This window comes from Denticeps clupeoides, chromosome 2 (genome assembly GCF_900700375.1).
Source record: "Denticeps clupeoides chromosome 2, fDenClu1.1, whole genome shotgun sequence".
Taxonomy (NCBI): Eukaryota; Metazoa; Chordata; class Actinopteri; order Clupeiformes; family Denticipitidae; genus Denticeps; species Denticeps clupeoides.
In genome coordinates, this window is record NC_041708.1 from 17121320 (window position 1) to 17138237 (window position 16918).

The 16918-nt window shown below is 41.4% G+C and overlaps 1 protein-coding gene across 4 annotated transcripts in view; it reads left to right on the forward strand.

Annotated features, from left to right (window-relative positions):
• cux1b (cut-like homeobox 1b) overlaps positions 1-16324 on the forward strand; it is a 56182-nt gene extending 39858 nt beyond the window's left edge. For 3 of the 4 annotated variants that reach the window (XM_028959112.1, XM_028959125.1, XM_028959119.1), the window contains 3 exons: positions 106-294; positions 1243-1504; positions 2674-8150. In XM_028959112.1, the coding sequence (XP_028814945.1) occupies positions 106-294; positions 1243-1504; positions 2674-3121 (899 nt within the window). In that variant the 3' untranslated portion in view covers positions 3122-8150. Of the gene's footprint in view, positions 1-105; positions 295-1242; positions 1505-2673; positions 8151-12264; positions 12393-12828; positions 12896-12969; positions 13083-15151; positions 15269-15363; positions 15448-15522; positions 15580-15665; positions 15747-15829; positions 15895-15966 lie in introns of those variants that run through there. The other variant, XM_028959133.1, reaches the window with a different exon arrangement.
• Positions 16325-16918: the final 594 nt, after the last annotated feature.

Genomic DNA, 16918 nt, shown 5'->3' on the forward strand with positions numbered 1-16918 from the left:
CCCACCACTTGCAATGCGTGTGAATGCATGTTTCTTGGTGTCAGTCCCAAGCCCCAACAGCTTCATTTTTGAAAATTGTTTGGAATCTCTCTGACTGTGTTGCAGGGCAGCGTTTGTTTGGTGAATCCATTCTGGGCCTGACACAGGGCTCCGTGTCTGACCTGCTTGCGCGGCCCAAGCCCTGGCATAAGCTGAGCCTGAAGGGCCGTGAGCCGTTCGTACGTATGCAGCTGTGGCTGAGTGACCCGCAGAATGTGGAGAAGCTGATGGACATGAAGCGCATGGAGAAGAAAGGTTTGTTTTGGCAGGATATGTGTTGAACAATGATTACAGATTACCTACAGTGGATATAAAAAGTGTCCACATCCCTGATAAAATTCCAATTGGAAAACAAAAGTTTTTTTTTTATTCTTCAATCAATTTTAATTTTCTAACATCACAGAAACCTGACATTAAGTAGGGTGTGTACGCCTTTAAACTATATTTACTGTAGATATTGTAACTATTTGTTTAGCCTCTATGATTCATTCGTAATATCAGCTTTCTTCTTTAACATAATCTTATTATACATAGATTATGTGCACATTAAGTTTTTGTAGTAACATGATTAACTCTTAGGTCTAAAGCTTGCTATAATACATGTTTAAAACTTAATAAAAATATATTCTCATTTCACCTGCAATTACATTATCTGGATCAGTAAAAAGGCAGAACCCTCATAGTACATGACACCACATCTACAGCACTGAACACAATAACGCCACAGACTGGCATCTTTTTTAAGACTCCCCTGAACAGAGCCAGTCAGAAAAGCGACCCAGGAGTCTATAACGCCACTCACACACATTCAGTCCTGTATAGCACATCAGTGTGGACATATTTCATGCATGACCTTATTTATTTTATTGTATTGAAGTGGAGATGGCTAAAAAGGCAGTAATATGTCAGGGTGCTTCTCCATTTATTGCCTTAATAAGTGAGTAAAATTCAAAACCCATTCTGAAAGATGTAGGACCCCGATGACATAAAATTGTCAGTAGAGATGAAAAAGCATTTTTACTTGCCTCACTAGAAATTTAAAATGAATTTTTAGTTCAACTGATAAAATAGTTTGCTATAAAAAGGTGTTTCTATAACAGTGTTTCTATAAAGGTGTTTCTCCAAAATGACAAAATCCATGTTTTAAAAACGCATATAGGTATCTGTGTGACTGTGTATTTGTTCTCTTACTTTTTTCTCCAGCCTACATGAAGCGTCGTCACAGCTCACTGAGTGACTGCCAGCCAGTGGATAGTGGCCTACAAGGGGTGGAGTTCAGCCGGGGTGGTAGTCCCCTGCACCAACAGCTAAAGAAGCCACGGGTGGTGCTGGCCCCAGAAGAGAAGGAGGCCTTGAAGAGGGCTTACCAGGAGAAGCCCTACCCCTCCCCCAAAACCATTGAGGAGCTTGCCAGCCAACTCAACCTCAAGACCAGTACGGTCATCAACTGGTTCCACAACTACAGGTCCATAAAAAGCCTCTGTTGCTGTTCTTGTAATAGCAAGAATTGATAAGAAATTATCTAAGTGAAAGTAATAGAATAACAGGCATCATTAAACCAGGAACGCTAACCACCACACTTTGCAGCTTTTCCTCAGTTTTCCTGACTGACTTGTGTTGATTCCATGCTCACAGGGTGATTGTAGTTACATTTTGTAGTTTGGTCTTGGTGGTTTGAATGCAGGAGTCTCTGAGATTTAGTGCTTTTTGAGGGGGTTAAGGAGGTATAGAGATGTATAGGGGGGTGGCAACAGACAAAAATTAGGTAGTGAAGGGCGGGGCCCACCTCTTTTTACCAGATATTCTTGTGTGTTTGAAAGTGCACCTGCTACAGTAAGTAGCCTGGACCAGTTAGATAGGCATATTGGATGTAGCCATGGATTCGAGTTTTAATCAGGCCTTAAAGGTCGAGCCCGACATTATTGTGGCGGTGAATGTAAGCCAACATGACTGTATAATTTTTTGTCATCTTTTTCATAAGCCCAAGCAAAATGATAGAAATGGTGAAGAAGCACAACAAATCTATAAAACCCATTACATGCAGTGATAAATGTATTGGCCAAGTGTCTCATCTTCAGTCTGCCTTTCAACAACAGGAAGCAGCAAAAGAAAACCAGGCCAAGATGATAATCAAGTTCCAGCCCTTAAAACACTTACACTTTTAATTTAGGTTTTCTTTTTATTTCATTTATCTTGTTTTAATTTCAGCTCAGTGAAGCACCTTAAGCTCTAACACATTTTAATAAGTTTCATTTCTTGTAGAATTGTGCTTCAAATAAAGAACTTTGTTTACCAGATGAATAGTTAATCATTTACAAGTCAATATTGCCTATATAGACAGCGAATCTGTGGTGTTAAATGCAATGGCAATGAAAATTTGCCGCACCTAAGAAAAAAGGTTAGTCTAGAGCCCTGTCTATCAGAGAGAGAGAGAAGGTGAGGTATTCTTCTCACAAAGAAATCTCTGTAAAAGGAGAACAAAAGAGGGCCAAGCACTGAGCCCTGAGATGGACAGTGGGAGTCTTTTGATAGGGACTGTATCAAATGTTGAAACATGCCTCTTGATTTGAAGAGTTCTATTGTGCATTGTGTGCTGGGGTTGTGCTTCATGTGTTTCATTCTTTCATTTGGCAGGTCCCGTATCCGTAGGGAGCTTTTCCTTGAAGAAGTCCAAGCAGCAGGGTTGGTCGAGGAGGGCCGCTTAGTTAAGTCTGCTGAGGGCAACTGCTGCGATGGTGCCGAGTCTGATTGCCCCATAGGCAAGTCAGCCTCCCAGGAGTCCAGCCTCGGAGATGACAGTAATACAAAGTCCACATTAGCTTACTCTCCTGCTCCATACAAGCCAACTACCTCAGCCACACAGGGGCCTGGGATCAACAGGAGCCATGCAAGCCCTTTGGGACTCGGTCTGTTCAGCTGCCTGTCCGATTCAAACCCCTCTGCCTCCAGCACCATATCCAATTCTGCCAGGTTACCTAGAGATAGCAGCCTGCGCAAGAAGAAGGTCGCCAACCTCAACAACATCATCCACAGACTGGAGAAGGCTGCCAGCAAAGAGGAGCCGTCGGAATGGGAGTTCTGAGTTGCCACGGAGACTTCACCCTAAGCCCTGACTGCACATACAGCCCTTTACCCTGCCAAAGCCAACAGAGGCCATATTTCTTACTTACTTACTGAGTGTTATTTTTCCATGAACAGCACAGAAAAGAAGCAATGGAGGTGCAGTAATGGAGCAAGCAGTTTTTTTTGTTTTTTTTTTTAATAAATGAAATGAAGCACTTAATGACACAGGTCCCAAGAGAAGAATCCCAGTAGTGTGCCAGGTCACAAATACCCCCCCAGAGCAGTAACCTCTAGCCTTGCACCTGTCGCTTTGCCACACTGCAAAAAAAAAGCTTTTTTTCTCTCAAATATTCCTTCCCTCTTTTTGGAATTAGCCTTGCTTAACAGTGTTGGTTAGATGGATAGGTTTAAACCAAGATCCCTGAAGAAGACTAGATTTTTGTCTGGTCCCTCCAGCCACCCATCAGCCATCAAATGGCTTAGGAGTCCCTGGCTTGGAGATCACCTCAAATGCAGCACCCATCAGCTGGCGTTTATAGCGTTTTGTTTGCCTCAGAGAGATTGTGGCAAGTAGTAAAAAAAAAAAATTATTATTTGAAGAAGAAAAATAATGTCTGTGTTACACTGGAGGCGGATCCCTCCACCTTTCCACCTCTTCATTTCATGTATAAGTGTCTGAACCAACCAAGAGTCTTTGATGTGATTGTCTCAGAGAATAACCCACACACACACACACACACACACACACACACACACACACACTTACCACATTCTCCCAAAATTGTCAGTGCCTGCCAACCCACTGCCTTGTGTGTGTGTGTCTGTGTGTGTGCATGTGTGTGTATACCTTTCAGACACCTCTACACAAACACAGTGCACTACTGTCCGCCACTCTGTCACAAGTTTATTTGTCAGGTGACTTCTAAGGAAGTAACAGATTATTATTTAGGTTTGCCATTGCCATATCCTGAAGTATCACACAGTAAAAGTTTTATTTGGATTATTTATTCATGCTGTATTTTCGTTGTAATGTTTAATTTGATTTCTATTTTTGTTTTTTAATTATGTATTGGAAGGTTTCCTTTTGACTGATAGACTGCCGGCAGTATTGGGTCATTCTTACACGTGCTGCGTGTGGAATTGTTCTTGCTTTAGACAAAAGATCATGGAATTAATAGTTATCAGGTTGAATCTTCTAACGAAGATTCTGCACTGTCTCCCGTCTCGGCTCCACTTTGTTTCGGTTTTGTCAGTTGCCCACTGACATCAGAACCACGTAACCTGCTGATCCAGTCGATCCTGGTCCGGTTACCCAGCAGCCCCACAGTGGGGACTGTTATGAAGAGCACATGTTTGCTGGCTGGGCCTCAGATATGAACTTTGTTCTGACTGATATGTCACAATCTGGATTTTTATGCCTTAATGAACCCAATAATTTTTAAAAAGCACAATTGTTCCCCAAGGAAAAAGCGCTTCTCTAAAATAAGATTAAAGGCATGTTTGGGTTTGTTTGTCATGCCTCTTGTCTGACTGATAAGTGTGTCCAGACATTAACCCCCTGAAACACTCCTGCACATTCAGCACTAGCCCACTGTATCTTACCCCAGTGCAGCACTTAGCCCTTCCTGACCCCAGAGAATTCTGAGAATTGTATTTTCACATGAAAACAACCAAAATGACCTCCCACACACAGTTGACCGGTTAAACTGAGTGTAACAGCAGTGAAAAGCACAATGTCAGCGGTCAGATACTCCAATCTCATGGCTGAAGCTTTCATCATCATACATTAGCAAGCCAACATTTAATATAATTTGCTTGATTCTTTTGTTGGACTAAGTACGTTCATTTAACAAGGGGCTCTGTATATCCCTCCGGCGGCTTAACTGTGCATGTCATACCAGACCTCCGTTAGGGACTCTTCCGATCCCAGATGCCTAAAGCAGCAGTTGTTCATGCTGTCCTGCACTGGTAGAGAGCGTTTTCTGAGTGCTTGGAACGTGTTTGAGCTCAGATTAGATTTGCTGTCATGTTATAATAGGCATAATTTGTCTTTTCTCATATTGAGTACTGTGAGGTCATCACTTTGTTTTATCACATTGAAATCCATATTTGTTTTTAATCACTGCTCTGATGATGACATGAATATATCTACCCATCTGCACAAAGTAGACTGATGCTTGAAATTTTCTTCCTTTTTAAGAAAAGAGTTTCTAATAGACTTGGCCATCTCTGTGGTGCCTTGTCTCCAGAGAGACCAGGTGACTGAGCTCCTTGATGGGTATTGGTGTTCTTCCACACCAGCCTCGGTGAAGCAGGCCTCTAAACCCACTGTAATGACAGTAACTGCTGCAGCATGAAGATCCTTCACTGGGATTAACGAACCCCAACCCTGAACAACATCTTGTAGCATCGCTTCTCATGCACCAAATTGTGACAACCTGCTGATGGTGAAGGTCCGTTGCGAGAGTGTTGATGATTATAGGGATATCAGCTCTGACACTGCACGCCACTCAGACTGTGTCTTCATTGTGTGACTGCACTTTGGTGCACATTCTGATTTAATAGGTTTAGTAAGGAGCAACACAATTAACCCAATTCTTCTACATAAAATGGGTGGCAATAAGGCAACCACTAAGACAAAAGTAACTGAGATAGTCATCACGGCAATTTTCAATATTAACAATGCAAGTTACACTGGCCCATGCATGGCTAAACTCGTCATGCCCTTGTAGATTGGTGACTATTGAGGGGGTAAATGCTGGATAAACTGTAAAGGGCTGATCTACACTGTTATCTGTCAGTAGTCTGGGTGAGCAGACCTGAGCATACAAACGGCTGTCAGCTCAAGCTTTGGCTGTCTAGCAATATTACAGAGGTGCAGCAGCCAGTTGCCTTTTGATGGATTATGTTTGGTACATAGTGATTTTGCACAACACCGTGTACAGGGAGAATTTTAATAAAAAAAAAGTGTCCCCATTTCCACTGACGCTGAAGGGAATTAAAACATGATGTAAACCAAATATCAACTAATACGGGTTTTGGTGTGTGATCACCTCTTGTAAGGTGCATGCTTATGATCTCCACATTTGCTCCTGCTGATACATGTGGGGTTTTGATTCTTTCTCTGATTTGTTGCTTGTTGTGGATCTTGCTCTATGTCTGCTGTAGGATCCGAGTAGGAACTCAGCTAGAAAAACACTGGTTCATTCAGAGGGCATTTCGAACTTTTGTGTGACATTTACTTGCTGTGTATTTTCTCCACACTTTGAAGGCAGTCGATGTGTTTGTTTTCTCCAGACAGTTTTTTTTTCTTGAAGATTCAGGAATCTGCCACAGATATTTTTCTATAAAGGCAAATCATATATTCTATACACTGTTGTGTTACTTTGTACAGATTCTAGCTAGAGAAACATATCGTGTGTGTGTCCCCTATTGTTTGAGATTCTGAGTGGTCTGTTCATTTCAGACTCATGAATGCCTGAACAGCAACACTGGGGTCTCCATCAGGACTTCAGGACCTCTGAGTTTTGTATGCGTGAAATGAAGTGGGCTTAGAAAAGGGTCATGAGGATCATGGTTACACACACACACCTTGTACAGTTGCCATGTTACATTCATGTTATGTTATGTCTTACATCTTCATAAAGCTCTTTCATTATCTTTGAATTATAATTATGTTAAGATCTTTTAATATGTCTGTGGGAAGAAAATGCAAGTGGGTTTTTTTGAGCACTTGAAACACCCTGATCCATACAGAATTTTTACTTCACTGCCATGTGTCTTCTGTAGTAATGCAAAGTAAGTCCTACAGCATCAACCTACACAGCACAATGCTGTGGTGCTAATTAGATCTTTGTTAACTTGAGGCACTAATGCTGCATTTGATAGCAACTCTGACTCATGTTTTAAACATTTGATTACTTTTAATGGCATTTCCTGTACAACAGGTCATTGAAGCCATAAACTTTGCTTAAAATGCATTTAGATGGTGACTAAACATTCACTACTCAGTTCTGTGATCGAGAAGTATAAGAGACATCCAGTGACAGCACTCCTGGTCATTATGAAGGCCATTTTGTGCCACACTGAAAATGATGCAGTCCACCAAGGCCATCAGCCATCATCCATGGCTCTTTTCTCATAAAGAACAATTGATGCGCTTACAGCTCTTATTTTCTATATAACTGGGTTTTCAGAGAACTTTCAAAAAGATACACGAGACACTGCTTTTACTAGAAGGGGCTTAGGGCTACACCCACTTACAGCCTTAATGTACCATAGGTCTTCAGCTTGCCCCTCTTGTTGCCCCTCTAGTTTGTCTCTATTGTGTGTTGATGCACACTTGGCTGTACTTTCACTCTGTCAATGTTTCTGACCATAATTTGAGGTTTTAAGGGAGGAACTGGTTTCTAAAAAAAAGTGAAGAATAGCCTTTTAGTGATTTGTTGTGATTGAGTTTCCTTTCTAATTTAATTGTACTTGAGAGAAGAGATCTTGTTTTTACAATGAGGCTTCTGTTCAGATGTACAGAGTTTCTGTTTATTACAAAAAATTCAGACTTCACATTGAGGTTTTTGAGTTTTTAAGAGCATTAGTGTGTTTTCTAAAAAAAAATAAAAGAAATGGACTAAATACTTTTTTGCCCAATATGCCTATGGGTTTCTCCACAAATATCAAATGTTTTGTGGAAGAGGAGCCAGTCGCAGGTCTCTGTGTGACCTGGTCATGTGCTATGTGTGTATTAACACACTTCAGTCCCATGATACCTTTCATTGGCTCTTTTGGAGTCTTCTGTGATGTACCGAAACCGGCTTTGTGGTTGGCTCAACTTTGACTTCGTAAGTTCGTTATTAAAATCATTATCTTCACTTCAATCACTTTTCCTATTTTTCTAATGTGTCATATAGTCTGCACTGTAAGACCGTCCCCGAGAAGCAATATCGCTGTAACAAAACTTCACTATGTATGTATGTGTGTATTATTATTCACTAGCACCCTAGGTGTGGTATTTGAAGTAAATATCTTTTATATAAAAACTCCAGTGTCTACTGTTCTGTCTATTCCCTTCATTTCCAGAAATGGAAAGGATTTTTCATGGTGCTTAAAGGATTATGAGCTGACTGTCTTTAACTGGTCTAACTTTGGATTTCCCTGTCTGTGGACAGAACCACTGCATTCCTTGCTCTAAAACTGTTGCTATTTCTATTTGTATCTCTCAGGTTACATTTGTTTCATTCAACCTTCATGGCACATTACACCAGCAATATTTGTCCAAAAGTTCAACACTTTATTAATATATTTACTTAATGTATTATTCTAATACTCTGTTTCTTCTCTGTCTGCTTCCCAACATATACTACACATGATCAATAGGACAGTCAATCAGTCTATGGTAGGGTGATCCAAGATGTTTTACATTCAAAAGAAAATCAGCCAAAATGGGAAAGAATTTTAAAAATGATTTGGTGTTTATAGTATGCTGCAAGTAAGTGGAAGCTTCATATTTAAGGATCTGTTGTGCTGGCAGACAAAGGTCAATAAGAAGAAAACAAAGAAACAAGTTCAAATGTAAGCAAAATAAACGTTTTGTATGTTATGACAATTCATTAAATGTTATGAATAGTGAATGCTTATACATAACACTGCCATAAGTCATATAGTTTATTTATTTAGTCATCGATGACAATTTCTGTGGTGACCTTTTTGTACATTTATACTTTTTAAATTCAAGTTTATTTATTTTATAATTTTCATACAATGAAAAAAGAGTTAAATATTAATCTTATACAGGTACTATGGCTTATTAACTTCTTGTTTGTGATCATGATTAACTACAGCTAATAGCTTCTCTCATTAGATTGACCAACACCTCAATGATTATCTAAGAAAGGGAATAGTGGGTGTGAGGTCAGCTTCAATATGGAGAGGAATAGAGAGTCAGTGATGATACACTTCTGTCTGCCCCCTCCTCTCTGTGTGTGCGTGTGTGTGTGTGTGTGTGTGTGTGTGTGTGTGTGTGCGCTTGCATACTGTCTCCAACAGCCATGTGCCCCCATAGCACAGATATGGCACTTCCCAGTTTTCCTTCCCATTTCAACATTTCAGAATGTTTATTATCATATAGGAACACTGGTTAAGGCAAGAACTATACAATAAATAAAAATATAGTTACCCTTACAGAGTGCAGAATTATTAGGCAAGTTGTATTTTTGAGGAATAATTTTATTATTGAACAACAACCATATTCTCAATGAACCCAAAAACTCATTAATATCAAAGCTGAATGTTTTTGGAAGTAGTTTTTAGTTTGTTTTTATTTTTAGCTATTTTAGGGGATATCTGTGAGTGCAGGGGACTATTACTGTGCATAATTATTAGGCAACAAAAAACAAATATATACCCATTTCAATTATTTATTTTTACCAGTGAAACCAATATAACATCTCCACATTCACAAATATACATTTCTAACATTCAAAAACAAAACAAAAACAAATCACCTTTCTTTGCAAGGACACTCAAAAGCCTGCCATCCATGGATTCTTTCAGTGTTTTGATCTATTTACCATCAACATTGCGTGCAGCAGCAACCACAGCCTCCCAGACACTGTTCAGAGAGGTGTACTGTTTTCCCTCCTTGTAAATCTCACATTTGATGATGGACCACAGTTCTCAATGGGGTTCAGATCAGGTGAACAAGGAGGCCATGTCATTAGTTTTTCTTCTTTAATACCCTTTCTTGCCAGCCACGCTGTGGAGTACTTGGACGCGTGTGATGGAGCATTGTCCTGCATGAAAATCATGTTTTTCTTGAAGGATGCAGACTTCTTCCTGTACCACTGCTTGAAGAAGGTGTCTTCCAGAAACTGGCAGTAGGACTGGGAGTTGAGCTTGACTCCGTCCTCAACCCAAAAAGGCCCCACAAGCTCATGTTTGATGATACCAGCCCAAACCAGTACTCCACCTCCACCTTGCTGGTGTCTGAGTTGGACTGGAGCTCTCTGCCTTTTACCAATCCAGCCACAGGCCCATCCATCTGGCCCATCAAGACTCACTCTCATTTCATCAGTCCATAAAACCTTAGAAAAATCAGTCTTGAGATATTTCTTGGCCCAGGTGACGTTTCAGCTTGTGTGTCTTGTTCAGTGGTTGTCGTCTTTCAGCCTTTCTTACCTTGGCCATGTCTCTGAGTATTGCACACCTTGTGCTTTTGGGCACTCCAGTGATGTTGCAGCTCTGAAATATGGCCAAACTGGTGGCAAGTGGCATCTTGGCAGCTGCACGCTTGACTTTTCTCAGTTCATGGGCAGTTATTTTGCGCCTTGGTTTTTCCACACGCTTCTTGCGACCCTGTTGACTATTTTGAATGAAACGCTTGATTGCTCGATGATCACACTTCAGAAGCTTTGCAATTTTAAGAGTGCTGCATCCCTCTGCAAGATATCTCACTATTTTTTACTTTTCGGAGCCTGTCAAGTCCTTCTTTTGACCCATTTTGCCAAAGGAAAGGAAGTTGCCTAATAATTATGCACACCTGATATACGGTGTTGATCTCATTAGACCACACCCCTTCTCATTACAGAGATGCACATCACCTAATATGCTTCATTGGTAGTAGGCTTTCGAGCCTATACAGCTTGGAGTAAGACAACATGCATGAAGAGGATGATGTGGACAAAATACTAATTTGCCTAATAATTCTGCACTCCTGTATATGGTTGTTCAGTGTGTTTCGCCAGTTTGCAAGATCTCCCTGCAAAGGCACCAGTTTCCTCTCTGTTCTCCAGTTTTCTCCTAAAAACATACATGAAGTGATATTAGTGATTCGGAATTGTCTGTAGATGTGACTGAATTGTGTGTGTTGGTCCTGCGGTGCTCCACCCTGCTTAATGTCTTTGGTTGGGCAAAAGCGGTTATGGTAAGTGAGTGATTAAGTGTATTTCATGCCAGTGGATAGTAACCAGGTTGTAAGTAGAGGTTCAAAATGCAAGAATGGAAAGGAGCAAAAAAAAAAAAACAGAATAGGCATATAATTGGAAATTGCATTGATCATCACCTGATCAGAAATTTTAAATCCTACTTGAGACATTACGGCACTGTGAAGGACACTCCATGAAGGTCTGGGGTCCTTTTCATTCAGTAGCTTTGTAGAGGTGTTGCAGCAAGGCCCTCGTCTGGGGTGCAATGACTGGAGCTGCAAATGTTAATACGTCCCCATGGCATTCAGGAGTGTACAGTATTTACAATGAACCAGTTTCTTTTTCAGCTGGTCCAGCAGAAGTTACAATATGGGGGGAAAAATACAAGGAGGTTTTTACATGTTTATTATGAACACATTGACTATCGGATCATGAACACATTTGACTATTGGATCATTTTATTGATCATTTAAATTATATTTTCATATGAACATGCAGAGTAATGAAACAATATAAATTGTTTCAATTCATGGCAACAGTATGGCACCATCCAGGTTTGTCTATATATCCATGTTCATCTAATCTGTCCTTGATCTATCTGTCTATCTATTGATAAATCAATCCAGTACAGACTAAAAGTTTCAATGTATTTCTTTATTTTCATTACCATTTACATTGGTAGATTCTCACTGAAGGCATCAAAACTATGAATGAACACATGTGGAGTTATGTACTTGGCCTCCACAGTCACCGGACCTGAACCCAATCGAGATGGTATGTGAGAGAGAGAGACTGTATATCTGCATCAAATATAATTAAATATTTGTAAATAATGCAAATGAATGAATATGACTGTGCACATTTGTCATCAGTATCTGAAACATCATATCGACACTGAACGGTGTTCTGGAACTAGCTGTGGTTTCTGAGGATCGCTTTAGACTGCACTGTTGTGAGTTATCCTGCTGTGGAGAGGAGATCTAGGTTTTAAACACAAATTAATGCCATGTTCAGGTATAGGTCTTAAATTAAATCAAGAGGATGTCAAATGTCTGTGAAAACCATGATGCACCCTCAAGCTGGAGCTAACTCTTTCAGAACCACTGATGCATCCACTCAGTGCTAAGGAGTGAGGAAATGGCAAGGGATGGGTCTGGCAGGGATGTTCAAATCGTGTCTGATGTGACTGTGTTTTTGAATGTGTTATCTTACTCAGTACCAGTGTCGTGTGTGTGTGTTGTAGGCCGCTATGCTCAGCTGCAACTGGAATTCTCAGGGGCGGTACACACCAGCACTGAGCAGAAGGAGCTGATCCTGAAGCTGGAGCAGGACCTGAGCACCATCCAGACCATGGCCCGTCCACCAGCTGAGGTACTGAAGGGAGCCTACACTTCTCACTCTTCAGATTCTCCAAAATAGGAAATTAAGGAAAATCAAGCAACCATATATCTAATGACTGACATGTTGGTGCAAATGATATTCAGTGCCAAACAAATTCAAGTTTAACTACAAATTAAAGTTTAGCCAGTGTGGTTTGGGGTGGGGTACACTGAGATCACGATAGCTGTTCTACTGTCAGTTCTACTTGTTATAATGCTGTGAGTAATGTACTGATAAACTGAATTTCACATGTTAATCATTGCTGCGATTGGATAATGGATTGATATAATATTGATTACGAATAACCAAAGACACAGTGTAGTTGAAACCTGACTGCTGCATGTAGCCCTCACATACTGCAGTGGTCCATAGAGCTGCTTTAGCCTCCTGTCTGTCCTATGCTGCTGACATGAGTTTCATTCTATAGGGGGCAGACCTGATTCAAATGAATACCATTCCAGAACCAATCAAGGAGGTCATTGGTCTGTTCTCAGGTAAACCTACAGGATGAGTCTCTGACACTGAAAAATGTAAAACACCACAAGAGTCTAACTGTGTGTGTGTGTAGGTGGTGGAGGCTCCCCTCAAATGGAGCTTCCTCAGGATCAGATGGACTCTCTTCTCTCCATTATCTCCAGCCAGAGAGAGCGTTTCCGCTCCCGAAACCAGGAGCTGGAGGCTGTAAGTTTCCCAACACCAAAGACACACATACATGAAACCCAACTGCTGGTCCCCATTCGTGCCCCCAAAACAGCTCAGACGTGGTTTTAGCTAGTACCAAGAAGTCAGTAGCAGATCCTTAAAGTCTTAAGGAATTATGAAATGAGGTGTAATTTGGTATTATCATGCCATGCCATTTTTTTTTTTTTTTTACATTTTGGAGCAATTTGCTGGGGGCAGCAACAAAGTTTTTTTCTGCTGATCTGATGACCTTGTGGAGTCCTGCCTTAACTCACACTCCTCCATTGTGATAGTGTGGCTGTTGTGGATGGGCGGCTGTGGTGGAACTGCTGTTGTAATACAACCTCTGACTCGTTCTACTCCTTACTTCTGGAGACAGACACCAACTCTTTCCTCTCCTCAGTTTCTCTCTCTATGCATCATCTCTGCCATCGAGCTTCCAAACGCAAAAGGACTTCTCCCCTACTCCCTGGCTACATTGTGTAGCCGTTGAAGAGAGCTAAGAGCAGTGGAGAAGAAATATAAGGAATCACAACTTTGATTTCACTTTTACTACATTTACATTTACGGCATTTGGCAGACGCCCTTATCCAGAGCGACTTACAACGTGCTTTCAAGTTAAACTACACAGCAAAACTGGAAGCCTTGTGGAAGCCTCAGCCCACAACTCTCCAAAACTCAACAACATATTCTCATCTCTTCTTAATCCCTCCAACTCCCCCTGCCCCATCTTCCCGAGCTGCTGAAGATTGAGCAAATTTGCCAGACGTTCTCTACTACCATAACCCCAACTCGACTCTCTGAAGACTCTCCAACTGCTGTAGTTTTCAAAGCTTTCATCAAATGAAACTACCTACCAGTGTCTCTTCTCACATTTCTTTCTAAAGTCCTTAAGCGCTGTGTCTACACTCAGCTATCACATCATCTGTCTCAGAACAACCTCCTGGATCCCAACCAGCCTGGCTTCAGAACAGGTCATTCTACTGAGACAGCCCTTCTGGCTCTCATCTGTTCTTTTTCTTCTTGATGTCTTTACAGCATTTGATACAGTTACCCACAAGACTCTCCTGTCTATCCTGAAGAGAGTTCTGGGCTTAGCATGGCAGTGGTTTGCTTCCTAACACAGGCCAACCAGATAATCATTCAGTAATCTTACTAAAAGGTCTATCTCTGAATGCCATCCGGCCTCTACAACTAGTACAAAATGCAACAGCACAACTGGTTTTCAACCTTCCCAAATTCTTTTACACCACCCCACTGGCTCCTAGTAGCTGCCCGCATCAGATTCAAAATATTGATGCTGGCCTACAAAGCCAGACATTTGGGATGGCACCATCCTACCTCAGAGCCCTTATTATACCTCACACTCCTCCAGTACTTCTTACCTGGTTCCTCCACCGCTGAAGTTCGAGACTCTTCTCTAGACTCTTCTCTGTCTTAGCCCCTAGGTGGTGGAATGAACTTCCCCTTGAGGTCAGAACAGCACAGTCGCTTAGTATTTTCAAATGACACCTTCCTCTTTAGAGAATACTTTCTACAAGCTGGCTTATGTAAGAAAAGCTATAACAGTGAATAAAATTGTATTCATTGTTGGGGTCTTAGTGATTAAGAACTGATTAACATTAAAGCACCTTGTACGTCGCTCTGGTTAAGTGCATGGTCCAAATGCCGTAAATGCAAACATCTGTTCTTATTCACAAAAGTCTTATTCACAAGTCTGGGAGGCTGCTGTTTGAATTTTTCAAAGGCAGATTGAAAAATCGATAAATGCGCTGAGAATAATTTAATGCACCATTATTGTCCAAATTCTTGTAACTATGCAGCAGACATTTTGTGGATTCCAGAACATTTTTGCTTTAATACCAGAATTTTATGACAAACTGTAACTTTGTTTGGTGATTCAAGCTCCAGTGGAGATAAATAATATAAACCTGCTTTTTCTTAATGCTTGACATTATTATGGTCTTTAACTAACCCCTAATAAGTCAAGCAGCCCCAGATCCCCAAAACATTTCAGATCCCAGAAGCAATCCTTATGTTCACATCTCTCAAATCTAACCTCTCCTCAGGAGAACCGCTCCCTGCAGCAGACCATGCAAGCTCTGCAGTCAGAACTGGACAGCCTGCGCGCAGACAACATCAAACTCTATGAGAAGATCAAGTTCCTGCAGAGCTACCCAGGGAGGGTTAGTAACACTGCACTGTCTGAGTGATCTTAGCCAGAACATCACTTTACTGGCTATCTGCCTACTACATCACTTTAATCTATCTGCCCCGGCAGGCTGGAGGGAGTGATGACACAGTGATGCGCTACTCTTCTCAGTATGAAGAGAGGCTGGACCCCTTCGCATCCTTTAGCAAGAGGGTGAGGATGGACAGGACTGTTTGTTCAGTAATGCAGTGTGTGTTGTGTTGTGTAATGCATGATGTGTGTTCTCAGGAACGCCAGCGGAGATACCTGAGCCTCAGCCCTTGGGACAAGGCCACACTCAGCTTGGTGAGGTTCCTGTGTCATTCTTCTAGCCCAGAGCTCTAGTTCTAGATCATGCTCATTGATCATTATCGCTCTGTGTCATGCCTCAGGGCCGTGTCATCCTGTCAAATAAGATGGCCAGAACTGTTGCTTTCTTCTACACCCTGTTCCTGCACTGCCTTGTGTTTCTGGTGAGTTGCATAACCTTTCCCATGCTGACCAGACACATTGCTACGAAATGCTGTATGTGGTGAATTCTGTGTGTGCCTTTCAGGTCCTGTATAAAACAGCCTGGAGTGAGAGTGTTGGTAGAGACTGCACAACCTACTGTGCTAAGAAGTGAGTTGTAGTTTTATCCTGTTTGCCCGTATTTAGCCATCGGAATAAAATTCCAACTCTTCTTTCTCATAGGTTTGCTGATCACCTGCACCGTTTCCATGAGAATGGCGATAACGGAGACATGTGGCAGTGATGGACCCGCCCTAACTTCACCTAGATTATTATGCAGATGAATAAAAATTAGAAATGCTTATCTACATCTGTACATTTAGTCCTGTAATGAAAAGAAACAGAATTCTTATTTCCATATTTAGTTACTGAGTCATGGTTTTGTGTTGATTCTGTGGTGTGAGGTGAAAGGAAGTCATGGTCCTGCAGTCCATCTTGGGGGTCCCAGGGGTCTTCAGAATCTCTTATGGGGTGGTTTCTTACTTGCTGTATGCTTGTCATTTATGCATATTTCAGTAACCTAAATAAAGTGCAAAGTGCATTCTGTGTCCTCTTCTCTACCTCGGATATTTTGTAACTTGGGGGAAAAAATGTCTTTTTATATGAACAATAAGAGTCTGGTCTCAAGAACACAGACTGGAATCTGCTATTTTGAGAACACAGACTGGGATCTGTTTAAACAGAACTCCACTTAGGACAATTTGACAAACCTGGATGACTATACATCTTCAGTTATATGCTACATCAATTTTTGTGTGGACAATGTCTCCACCCATAAGAACATTCAGACATTCCCCAACCGCAAGCCATGGATGAACAGGGGAGTTGAAAACCTGCTAAAGTTGTGTGATTCATTCCACTCTGACAATTCATACTCAACAGCCAGGGCCAACCTGAAGAGAGGCAGAGAGTCAAAGCGCTCCTACAAGGCAATGATCGAGGAGCACTTTGCTAAATCTGACCCCAGACAAATGTGGCAAGTCATTAAATCAATAATGGACTTCAAAAGCAACAACAACAGCCCAGCCAGCTCTGTAGACTTGATTCTCCCTGATGGTCTTAATCACTTCTTTGCACGGTTTGACAAGTACACCAACCAACAGCACACTACACTCGTGAGGTTAGGTGAGCTTTC